At 36.6% G+C, this 12710-nt stretch overlaps 1 protein-coding gene across 1 annotated transcript in view; it reads right to left on the bottom strand.

Annotated features, from left to right (window-relative positions):
- Positions 1-224: 224 nt before the first annotated feature.
- Positions 225-12710, bottom strand: part of LOC145660827 (multicopper oxidase 3-like) — a 46418-nt gene continuing 33932 nt past the window's right edge. Inside the window, exons 9-11 of the mRNA XM_081726246.1 lie at positions 12091-12312; positions 5742-5963; positions 225-368 (exon numbers count right to left, since the gene is read on the bottom strand). Coding sequence (XP_081582372.1) covers positions 241-368; positions 5742-5963; positions 12091-12312 — 572 coding nt within the window. The 3' untranslated portion in view covers positions 225-240. The remainder of the gene's footprint in view (positions 369-5741; positions 5964-12090; positions 12313-12710) is intronic.

Genomic DNA, 12710 nt, shown 5'->3' on the forward strand with positions numbered 1-12710 from the left:
AATTCCAAAATTAAGCTACGTATATGCTTTTCTGTAGTTCGATCCCAACCCAATCTACCTAATAACTCAACCTCACAGAAAGTGTGTTTAAAGTTATGTTCCGTCGAGTTGCTCATGTAATTAGTTTAAATACAAAATTATAAAAAAGTTTTATTTCTTTTAAGTATTTATTTACAAAACATTCACAATAATTATTCAGACAAATATTTTATGATTGGCTGAAATGTCTTCTTTTCCCTCTCAACCCCAAAAGTTCCCACATCGTGGGAAATTCGATGGAGCTGGAGGTACTGGTCCCTTTACGTATATTACCATTTCCATTCCAGTGATGGCGTGGTAAGTGAAGTGGCAATGAAACAACCAATATCCTACAAAAAAAAGTAAAACATTGTAAAAATTAAAATTTACTGTACATATTCTGAAAGAATGAATAAACAGTTTAGACTTAAAAATCTGACCCACTCATATTGTCTAGAACGAAAGAAGAGTTGCACTACTAACTGCAGAGAATTATGGCTGTGGATGGTGGCGTTTCCGTGAAGACCGTACCTGGGACGAACTACCAGAACACCATGAATTTTGTCGTATAAAAGTGTATTGAAGCGACATACTGTCTCACAGAAACGCTTGTGTTTCTATAGAAAATCATCACGAGAAAGAAAAAGCGGATTATATTCAATATTTAACACAAGAACTAACACATTTGTTGGCCGACATTCCATCTTCTGCTAGCAGAAATTACTTGACGTGTTCTAGGTGAGAGACAACATTAAGTATCCATCTTTAGCTTTATTGTATTTTAACGCCACTCAATTTGTGTAGTACTCGTCATATGATTCTTTAGTTCCTCATACTTTGATCCTTCGACTTTGTCTTTGATGTCCGATTTGCAACCACAACTTCCCAAAATACACTTGTACAAGTCTCTTAAAACTAATGGCGGCTCTTGAGGAGAGTCGCATCGGTATCGCTACAAGCTAAGGGAAATAAATCTCACACAGTTTCAAAAAGATGAATATAATAAATATAATTGATACGTTAGGTAAGCTTTTTCTTCCCTTCGCATGTTCAGATAAATTTTAATTTCTTACCAATGTCGCTTCCCTCATGAGACGCCATTGCTTAAAACGCATATGACTTGGGCAAAGAACTCTTCTCCGACATCTCTCTGAATCGACATAACCGACCGGAACTGAATAACTCCGGACCTTAAAGGCAGAGGGGAGTAAGTCATTTTTATTAAATTTTCAGGAGTCAGAAAACAGTAACTTACTTCTTTCTGCCTTTAAGTGTCTTCTGACTTATATCCAATTTTATTGTTGCTATTTGATAACGTATTCATAATACAACTACAAGCTTTCTAAGAATAAGAGATATCAGAACACGCGTTTCAAATCTGGCAATAACTCATTTTCAGAAAAAATGACTTACTCCCTTCTGCCTTTGAGGTCTTGAACTGTGTCACTATGTCTTCGTGTGACAACCTCTTTGCTTATTTGTTGTCGATGTGCCAGATGCTGTTTCTTTCGCAAAATTCTTCAGTTGTGAAACTGCTGTTGTATGGAATAAGAGATAAGAAGAGGTGGAAATTATGTCACTCGTCAAGATACTTGACCATCGTCTTCTTTATCTTAAAATATAAGCTTCCTGGTTGTGAATGATGTAGAAATAAGGGCATCTCCATTTTGATGAAATGAGGTACAAAATGGTCAGAAAAAATGGGGCGCTCAATCATGATGCAGGTGGAAATAATGGAATACCAAAGCAGAAAACATAACAGAATATAGAAAATCATTGGCATTGGGCATGATGCACTTCCAAGGAGATCAATTTTTACTACAACGTATAAGCATAGCCATACAAAAAGGCAATGCTGTCAGTATTTTGAGTTCCTTTCCTTCTTCCCATAAACTTGAAGAAATTTTTTACCTCAGATAGAACACTTTAACCAGGCATAAGGAGAACACGCGTCAAATTAGATTAATAATTATTGTAAAAACTGGAATCGACTTGAAAATGTTACATGTAAAAAAAATCACATTAATATTTTCAGCAGTACATAACACATGTGAAACACTACCATGATTTGAATACGTTTTTTTTTCACTCTGGAATGCCTGATTTCCGTCTGTCTTTTCTTAAATTCATGTAATATTAATACTAAGTTACATATTCGATTCAATTCTGGTTTTGAGTTAATACTCTAATAAATAAAAAGTTTCTATTAGCATTCACTGTTTGTTTCAGTCTTTTATCTTGCCCGTGCAAGTATTTATTCACAGTTAGATGTTGGCTATTTCGTAAGCGGTGGCGTGCATAAAAAATGTTTTTTTTTTTTTTTTTGTGATCTTTTGAATGATGTATCTGATTGCATACCTTGCCATTTAAAATTATCGGGTGACTTCCCCTTCCCCCCCCTCAGCCAGATACCATAACAAGAAGTTCTGTGGAACGAACAAGACGCTCCATTTGATTCGCCCTGTGACATTTTCCTATCTCGATTTTTGTTTCAATCTCTTATCCAGTGATGATTTCAAGTAGCTATATGTTTTCCTTAATCCCGGGCGCAAAATTTCCGGTCGCCAGGTCGCCATTCGCGAGTATAAATTTAGAGCTGGCGACCAGTGTTCAGTAGGAATGATTCAAGAATGCGAAAATATACATTACAGAACGGTTGCAATCTGTATCATCAGAGGTAGTTCTGTCCCTTCATATATTCAGGGGTGCCCACAAAGGGGGGGCTATGACGCAAACTGCGTCATTGTAATATTTGGGGGAGGGGTAAAATCTATATAATAATTTTGCTGGGGTGTAAAAATTAATCGAAAAGTTTTTTTTTCATGGAAGAACACCTACGGATAGACAATTGAGGGGGGAGTTCGTCATGGACATGAGGGGGGGGGGCACCACTGAACTGGGATTTGGTGTGGAAGAAATAAAACTGCTTTTTAAGTACTTGCAACCAGATTTATAGTGAGAAAGTGGACCTTGTCTTAGCAGAGTGGGCACAATATAAACTTTTGTTTCCTTCATTGACGTTGAATCAGACACTGAAAAGGATTTATAGTGGAAACGTCATTACAAAATTCCCAAATTTGCTTCCAATTGTCACATTTTGTGCAGTTTCAACTGTAAATACTGCTTCATAGGAGAGAGGCTTTAGCAGTCTCAACAGAGTTAAGACTGCCTACGGGAATCCACTGAAGACTGACACACTGGATGATTTGCTGACAATTTCCATCAGTGGCCCTTCACTTAAGGACTTTGATCAGCTGGTACTTCAGTACAGAGAGAGCGTTATAGAAACGTGGAGTCTTAAGGCAAGATTTTTTAAACACGTATATGAATTGTCCAATTCAAAATTGATTACCCTGAATCTAATTGTCTGGTTTTCGAATTGTATGCCCGGATGTAATCTCTTTCTTTGCCAAACCAAAGGCCGTGAAGGACGGGGGGAACCTCTCATAATTTGTACGAGAGAGATACTAGCGACCATCATTTTTGGATTGGGGAGTTTCTCTGACTTCGAAATTTTGCGCCCTGCCTTAAGCCATGCATTTTATTACTCTACAGCCATACACACGTTTTGGTAATTGGTAAACTACAGTGATATAAATACGGAAGATAAGAGCAAGATAGATGAGAAAAGAAGATGACAAAGAGTGTGTTTTTGCTTCCTAAAGAATGAATTTATGAAGAGAAAAAAACAAAAAAAACTCTTAACGTCAATTGACTATACAGTTTCAGCGCGAATGAAAAACCTGGAAATAATTTAAACTGCTGTCTCTGGATGGCTTCCAAAGTTCATACTGAAAGGTGGTTTCCTTCTCAAACCAGTAGGCTTAATGGAGAAAAGAGTTAAAACTGTGGTTGCACACTGAAACCACTGGGTCGGAAAAGGTTAAAGCAGATAACAGAGAAATTAAAGTAAAAATGAGAACTTTTTCATATATACTGTTCACAATAAGGTATCATGATGTGGGGGCGTGATAGTTACTATTTTAATAGAATATTTTGTACTTCTTTGACCAGCACCGTAAATTGAAACTTTTCCTGGAGGGACAAGCATTAATATTTGGTACCCCGAATAAAAATATGAAGTTGGGTTCCGTATTAAAATATAAAATCCGGGCTCCTAGAATCTGAAGTCTTAATAAACATTTTTATTGTTTCGTGGTGCCCCAGTTAATGGTTTACTGACGTAAGGTCCAGATTACAATTATGCTTCATGTTAGGAAGATATATTTAGATAACAGGGCAACAACGTTTAAATTAAGTTCAGTTCAGTATAATCAGCCCTTCCAGACTTCACAAGTTAAAGTCAGGGGACAATATTTGATCAACTTTAAAGCTTTAAGAAATATATACTATTTTTGGAAGCCCTGACAGTAGACGTTTTACTGAAATAGGTTAAGATCAGGTTAAAATCACATTTTTGCTTCATTTAAGAGATTCTTTTTTTCTTTGTGTGTATGTTATTTTTTGGGATGTGATTAGGGTACGTTTGTTTTATCATGGCACACTTCCCGTCAGTGCACTTGGTTGGCTTTTAAAGTATTTTCTGCTAGCGCGCTAGTTTTAATCCAATAGATGTCTTATTGTTTTTTTTTTGTCTTGTAGGTGACGTTAGTTGTCAGCCAGCCCATCAAATGAGGTCATTGCTATTTGGCGGGTATTTGAAGTGCTTAGTTGCTACACGCGACGGAGTGTGTTGCAGTGATCTGTGAGTGGTTTTGAGTTTTGCTGTTTCCTAGCGTATTGTAAGTCGCAACGTACGCGTGGCGGGGCAAGAACGCGTTGCAGACAGTTCCATCCTTTAGGTAGGAAGCCTGTCAAGAAACAACAAACGTACTCTTAACCTATTCCATTCTTTATTTTCACATTCATGTTTCTATCGTACCACATTGTGTAAGAAAGTTCTATTTTGAAGTGGGTTCTTCTCAAATAGTGGATAGTTTAAATTGGAAAGAGGAGGCAGTTGCCCTCCTGGCCCCTCGACAAGTTACAGTTCTATTTTTGTGCAATATTTTGTGGAAGGTTTAATCGAATAAGGTGTTATTATTATTATTAACTTTTAAAACTCGTTCCCATCATTTTAAATGAGAGATGATTATGTTGTTATATGTATAATACAGTTTCTATTCCTTCTGTATGGCTGCGAAGCATGGTCACTTACTCTGAGGGAAGAACATAGACTGAAAGTATTTGAGAACAAGATCCTGAGACGAATATTCGGACCCAAGAGGAACGGGAATGGGGAATGGCGGAAACTTCATAACGAGGAACTACATAATTTATATGGTTTACCCAACATTATTAGGGTCATCAAGTCTAGGAAGCTTAGGTGGGCGGGTCATGTAGCTAGAATGGAAGAAAGTAGAAACGCTTTCAAAGTCTTGACTGGAAGACCAATCGGAAAACGACCATTAGGAAGACCTAGGCGCAGATGGGAGGACAATATAAGATGGATCTCGCAGAGATTGGAATACAAAGTAGAAACTGGATGCAGTTAGCTAAGGATAGAAATCAGTGGAGAGCTTTTGTGAACGCGCCATTGAACCTTCGGGTTCCATGGGCCATAGAGTTAGTTAGTTAGTTAGTTATTCCTTCGGTGTACATATAAGGCGATTTACAAAATAATTGGATAGATATATTGATAGGTGATATTTTGCTATTTCTATTAATTACTCGAAATAATATATTTAATTTTACTATATAACTTTTAAAAAAGTACAATTTACCTGGATTGTCAGCTCTAAATCGAATAACTGTATATCCATTGCTAGGTACTGCCACAGTGTCCTTAAACGGTGGTGAATTTCTTTCACGGCGAATAAGCCCGTGTCCATCCATTTGTTGTACTTCTTCCACGGAGATAGTTCCGTCTAGTTTCCTGCCCTGAGCTTGAACTATGAATGTAGTACCATGAAGATGAAATGGATGACTAATGTTAGCTTCCTGCACTGAAAATATATTTAGAACACGTTGGCCAAGATTGAGGAACAATGTGGTGCACGGAAATCGGATTTACTAATATAGTGCGCCACAGATCAGATGATCGACGGAAAATATGCGAACTAAAGACAGTGCTGCAAATTTATGAACTCTAGAAGTCACTGTTGTTATGAGCACTATATTGTACTATTAAAAAATATTTAATTTTAAATTTTGTATCTACTACCAACACCATATTCAATGATTCTGTGTAAAAAGGCTGTTTCGTCCTTCTACTTTTTGACGTTTTGGTAAAATGAAGAGAAGAAGGGGCGGGGAAGAGGGGTAAGGTGAGAGCGTGGCAACACCGACTTGTCAGACAGAAAGCAGAAAGTATTCTGACCGCCTCATTGATCCTAGCGCCACACTGAAATCTGTATTCACACATCACGTCATTTGTGTCTTGCTATATACTATTTGCTTTGTCATATTATGATCTGAACGTGGGCTTAATGTTGAAAGAGACGGATACATTGTTTGCGACCTAAGTTACTACTGTAGTAGTTCCCAGTTTGTAATCTGCTTATCACTGCGGGCCGTGGGAGATTGAAACGGGGTCTGGAAAAATTTTATTTTCATTAAACTTTAACTTATCATGTTGCTCACACCTGGGATATTTGTATGTGCAATAAGCATTTTTAGGCAACTTTTTATTTGATTTACTTTGTGTTTCTTTCAATGATATTACTATAAACAGAGGACAGCGAGCTTCCTCTCAACAAGAATGATGTCATCTACCCAATTATTATATTTAATACTTTTAACTTGAGCCTTTAAGGTACATCAGTTACCGCGTTTTCCGTTTGAGACAAGATAGGGGCAGCAATGGGGAAGATAAATTTGTAGTGCAACTGTTTGGTGAAAGGAAAATAGCTACACTGAATAACTTTATTGATTTCAGTGAACAACCCCTTATTAGTATGTCACTGAAAGTATCTTTGAAGATACAAGGTAATTAGAGTCCAGAAGGTATAACGTCGTTGGCTTCCCGCGCTTGGACCTACTCGTCACTGAGGGTGTGGTAAGAGCATGGGCGGCGATTAGGGGGGGCAAAGGGGGCAGTTGCCCCCGCACTTTTTTTTGGTAAACCAATTATTGTATATAGTTTCATTTGGAAATGTAACGATTTTGTATGTGTTACTGATTAATAGGAAAAAATGCTGCCATATAATATTTGCTGTTGCGTGAATACGTATTGGTTGTCTTCCCGTGGAGTAAAGAAAGCTACAGTAATTGCGTTTTAATCGCCACAGAAAATAACCCCAAAAAATAACCTATTGGAGCACAATTTCAGCATACTTTCATTTCTTCTTACAAGGGCTCGATATGTTAGTGAGCCGCTTTGAAGCTAATCGAAAGAACATTGTGCAAAAAAGTAGGGCCTATTTCACAAGTTATTCTTTAATTGCACAAAAATTGACAGTTCCTAAATTGTCTTTTCTTCTTTCTAAAGTAAGGAATATCGATTAAAAAGAGCGTGATAAGAAACAACTTCTACCTTTTCCATTGTTTTGTAGTGTAATATACGAGTGAAGTGTTGTGTTTAAGGATGTACGAGTGTATATACAATAAAATTTAGTAAATTGAACATAATTCTAGGTTTTAAGTTTATTTTGTATAACTGAAGTGTGGATTGTAAGTATTGTTGTGTTTTGATGTGTTCCAAGAAAGTGAAATCTGCACCTAATGGTAACGAACATATTTCAAGAAGTTGCAAAAGCAAATATTTCTTTAAATGTCGTAGCATATGCTTGTAGTATTTACTGTCTTTCATTTTCTAAAAGTAATAACATACATTTAATAGCATGTGTGGAATTAAATATTAAGTTTTTCATTAATCCTCAGTTTCAATATAACTTTTGCAAAACAAGCATCATTATTCATTACTGTGATTAATATTATCCTTTCTATTTATTTGTTTTGCAAATTTATTAAATAATCTGGAGCAAGGAATCAAATCTCTTCTTACACTTTCGTTGTTTAAGAGTACAAAGGGCTAGTATCTACTTGCGTTGTTCTTCTCAATTTACTTAATAAACTATTATATACGATATACGGTATTTTAGCAGAAAATATAGTATCCTATTAGTTATACAACCTTTCGTCAAACAAAATGTTAGAAACAACCAGGAAAACTAACATTTATATACAAATATTCAGATCATGTCTTGCCCCCTCACTTTTAACGTCCAACCGCCGCCACTGGGTAAGAGGATAGCGAATCATCACCCTTCAGATTTGTCTAACTTACTCATCGCAAGGGTGATGATTGGTTATCCTCTTACCACACTCCCAGTGACGAGCAGCTCTAAGCGCGGGAAACCAACGACGTTATACCTTCTGGACTTTAGCGTCTCAGCTACATCTGTAGTCTCCGATTTGTTCTTTAAAAAAATTCATTGGATGAAAACTCCCTGTCTAGACTCGGAATATTAACTTCTTTCTGTCGAGAAGAAAAACTTATTGAGCTATCTTATGATCCGATATTCAAAATGCTATTTCCTTTGTTACTGTTACCAGACTTCTGTTTCAGTCTTAATCTCTGTCCTGAAATTCCCAAAAGTTCTGTAAGACATCTGTTGCCATTTATAATACATATATGTGTCAGACATTTTCTCATCTCGTATATATGAAAAACAAATGTAAGGACAGTCTTAACTGAGAGATCTATGCCTGAAATTATCCAGTTTTTATCCAGACATACGTAAGTTGACGAATGAAAAACACTATCAGCTATTACATAAAGTGAGTGTTGAATTGATAATGTTAAGCCTAACTGGTATGTTCATATTTTTGCAAAATTTTCAGTTTATACATGTAATTTGTACTGTTATAAATTACACATTGAAGTGTTGTAAAATTTGAATTGATCACTTCACTTTTATGATGCGTGTAAATTATATTTAAATAGAATCATTCTTGACTTCATGGAGATTGCGGAGAATTAATAGTTCACTACAAGGGACAGTGATATCAGAAAAATTGGGAAATGCTGCACTAGTGGATTCAGAATTGTCGTTTGGAGAAGATGGATTGCCTGTTGGACAATGAACGTAGGATTAAAATACAGATTTTATATCAAAACAGAATAAAGTAGTGCAACAAAGAATAATATACGTATTGCAAAATTATATACAGTACATGATTTGCTGTATTTTTGTTGGTAGCTTGTGTATACAATAATACGAGTAGTTAATTATAATACAGGTATGATGCTAAGTAGTAACTTACGAATTGTTCGATGCGGGCTAAGAGAAATAGGGGAAATCGTCGTTTACTGTTTCTTTCATTTCTGTTTACATCAGAATATAATTCTACACAATTGAAAAGAAATAGAAAAATATATGTAACTATAAAAAGTAAACGGGTCTTCCCCCACTTGAAACACTTGTTTTATCAACTACCATTGGCTAAAATGGAGTTAAGTGTCCCTTGCAGCAGCGAGGCTATATGAGATTTATATCTACAGTTTAACCTTTATTTTACGGCTGTCAGTACACTGCCAGAATAGTAAATCCGTTCTTTCCCGCGTGGCACTGTACTGACACAGGCGAAATGTTTACTTTGACCCGCGAGCACACATATTTTTTTTTAACTGATGTGCCTTATTGTATGAAGAGATAGTCCATAGTGAAAGGAACCAAAAACGTTGGTTCTCAACCGGTGTGCTCGCGGGTCAAAGTAGACCTTTCGCCTGTGTCAGTACAGTGCCACGCGGGAAAGAACGGATTTACTATTCTGGCAGTGTACTGACAAGCCGTAAAATAAAGGTTAAAGTAAAATCCAACCATCGTAATGTGCCCAAAATTTTCAGGGCTAAATTCCAAAGTAAATGAGTTGTTAATATTAGCATCATTGAGCTGAGAAGAAAAATCCACGGGGATCATTAAGAAATCGAACTTTGTGATAATCAATGGAAATTTCGATCCAAGGGTCAGTTGACAGTTATCGAAATATTATTACTAGTTTTTGTCGATAGTTACCGAAATACCAATGCAAGTGGACTTATCGATTCTAGTAAATGTAATATCCCGTGAACAATGTGTATCAATACTTTCTATTTAGTAATCAATTGTTTCTTCTTCATTTTTTCGTTAAATGCGGAAAGTCTACTAATTCAATACCAGGGATGTATAAAGGTAACCAAGAAAGTTCTGTCTTTTTTTTTTTTTTTTTTTTTTTTTACGGAGGTCTGTGTTCAATTGGCCTTCACACTATGAGTTGAATGCGAATGGATATAAAGCAAAGGTCAGTTGTTAGTGTGGGTATATCCAACATACTACCTGGTTGTGACAGTTCAGTTCACCATCACTCTGTGAACATGCGTAAGGACAGAGTGAACATGGGACCTCCACAGAGCGTCATAAAGGCGTGTATGCTGCACGAGTTCAAACTAGGGTCAAACGCCGCTGCAGCGAGGCGGAAGATATGCCAGGCATTTGGTGAGGGTGTCGTGACTACGCGAACAGTTCAGCTGTGGTTTAACAAGTTTAAGGATGGTGACGAAACATTCCAAGACGCACTCCTTGCCGGAAGCTCCACGGCGCTGTCATCATTGGTTAGCATTCCATGAACCGATTCGAAAACAGCCGAAACCAGCACTGCACCAGAAGAAGGTCCTCCTGTATATTTGATGGACTGATCGCGTCATCGTGCATCGGGAACTGCTACCAGTTGGTCACAGCATCAATGCAACTATGTACTGTCAGTAGTTGAGCTGTGTTCAAGAAAAACTCAAAACTTTGGTGCCAGCACTTTTGAATCGCAAAGGAGTCCTCCTGTTACAGGACAACGCTAAGCATCAATGGCTAGATTGACCCGGGACACCATTCTACGCTTTGGATCGGAAACACTATTGCATCCGCCATACTCCCCGGACATTACACCGTTCAATTATCACCTGTTCCATTCCTTGGACAATCACTTTAGAGGACGCCAGTTGAAATCCCTAGTAGAGGTGCAAAATGCACTTGATAACTTCTTCGTTTCACGGCCCACCAAGTTCTACCGTGATGGAATCCATGGCCTTTCAGAACGTTGACAGAAGGTCGTCGATGCTAATGGGGACTATTTTTGATCTTCCAGGTACGTCATAGGTGACATATCGGTGTTCAAAGGTAGTGGATAAAAAAAGCGACAGAACTTTCTTGGCTACTTTTATAGTATTATGTGATTTCTAGCAATTTTACGTAGTTTTTTTTAAATATTTAATCATTTAATCTAATCTGAACTTATCGCACAATAAATGTTCTTTAATATAATGATGAAATATATCACATGATCACGACTTACTTTTAAAAAGCAAGGTAAATCTATATTTAAAATACAAGAAGAAGAAGAACCTTCTAGAAGACTAGGAAACGTGCTTTACAAACAAAACCAAGGATTATAAAGATCTTACTATTCAGGGATATACGCAAGGGGTGAGTCCTGGGGGTGCGAACTCCGAAATCCCAATTTTCTGTAAAGTTAGTCAAGTTTTTAGGGGTGATTTTACAAATTTTAATATAATTTATTCTCACATTGACTTTAGACCCTCCCCCGAAATAAATTTCTGCATATGTCTCTGTTGTTACTAATACATTATCTACTTATTACAACCATAGCTAAAACATATACATGAACTATAAACACGTACATAAAAAATAATCATAATCAACATTGATAAATGTTAAGGAAAAATCTTGCTTGCAAATGGCGAATAGAATCGACTATATCTTACGTAACTTAAGATATGGAGTAAATAATAGTTAAGCAAACTTTTCTAATGAGAGCATATTTACCACCATATGAAGACAATACAATTTAAGTTAATTTGAATAAAACACTTGTGCAGTCGACATGATTTTATATATGTGATTTTCAGAAACATGAAGGCGGTGAACTTAATTGATATCTTAGTTTGAAATGCAAAATTACAGTGATAAGAATTGAAATAATGGATGAAGTGATTTGGTGAGACATGGTATTCCAAATTACCATTTTAGCAAACGCATATGAAGTTGAATATGTTCTCTTTACTCTTTCGTTACATTATTATACCTTATTTTAACATAGAAATTCCTATAGTTTACATGAAGATACATTGGCACTTACCTGTGTCGACAAGAACAATTTCCACCGTGGACTGATACGGTATCTCTACAACGTGATGACAATGGCAATAAGTTTGTCCTTTGCATCTGGATGGCTTCTGATTCTCGTTACAGAATTCTGATAGAGACAGCTCACTACCTTGAGAGAGCAAAGGAGATGAAGGCATTTGGAACGCAATGAAATCCATATGTGGTACCAAGGGTTCTGATTCACCGTTAGGTTCTGTAAATTAAAAAATCACTTGTAGAATTAAGATTTGGTTCTATTTAGGCACTGCAAAATTTTAGTACAGGGATGCAAATAAGCAACAAAATTTTACTAGCCCAAGAGAAAAACTACTAGGCCACATCGCACAATAGGAATCATTTACTATCCTTCGGTATTTTAATAATGATATTAAAAACTCGCCTGCACCGATGAACCATTCGCCCCGGGCCAGTGGGCGAGTGGTTATTTGCATCCCTGCTTTAGAATCATAGCATTTTCAAGGTACGTCTGGGTTCGAAATATATTCTATGTGTCTATAGGTCAACGACTAAATCTATGGGAGCTTAAATATTAAATTACAGTACCTCTAATTATTTAGTTGTGCCTTACAATATATGCTATGCTTTATTATT

This window comes from Thermobia domestica, chromosome 9 (genome assembly GCF_964235325.1).
Source record: "Thermobia domestica chromosome 9, izTheDome1.hap1.1, whole genome shotgun sequence".
Classification (NCBI taxonomy): Eukaryota; Metazoa; Arthropoda; class Insecta; order Zygentoma; family Lepismatidae; genus Thermobia; species Thermobia domestica.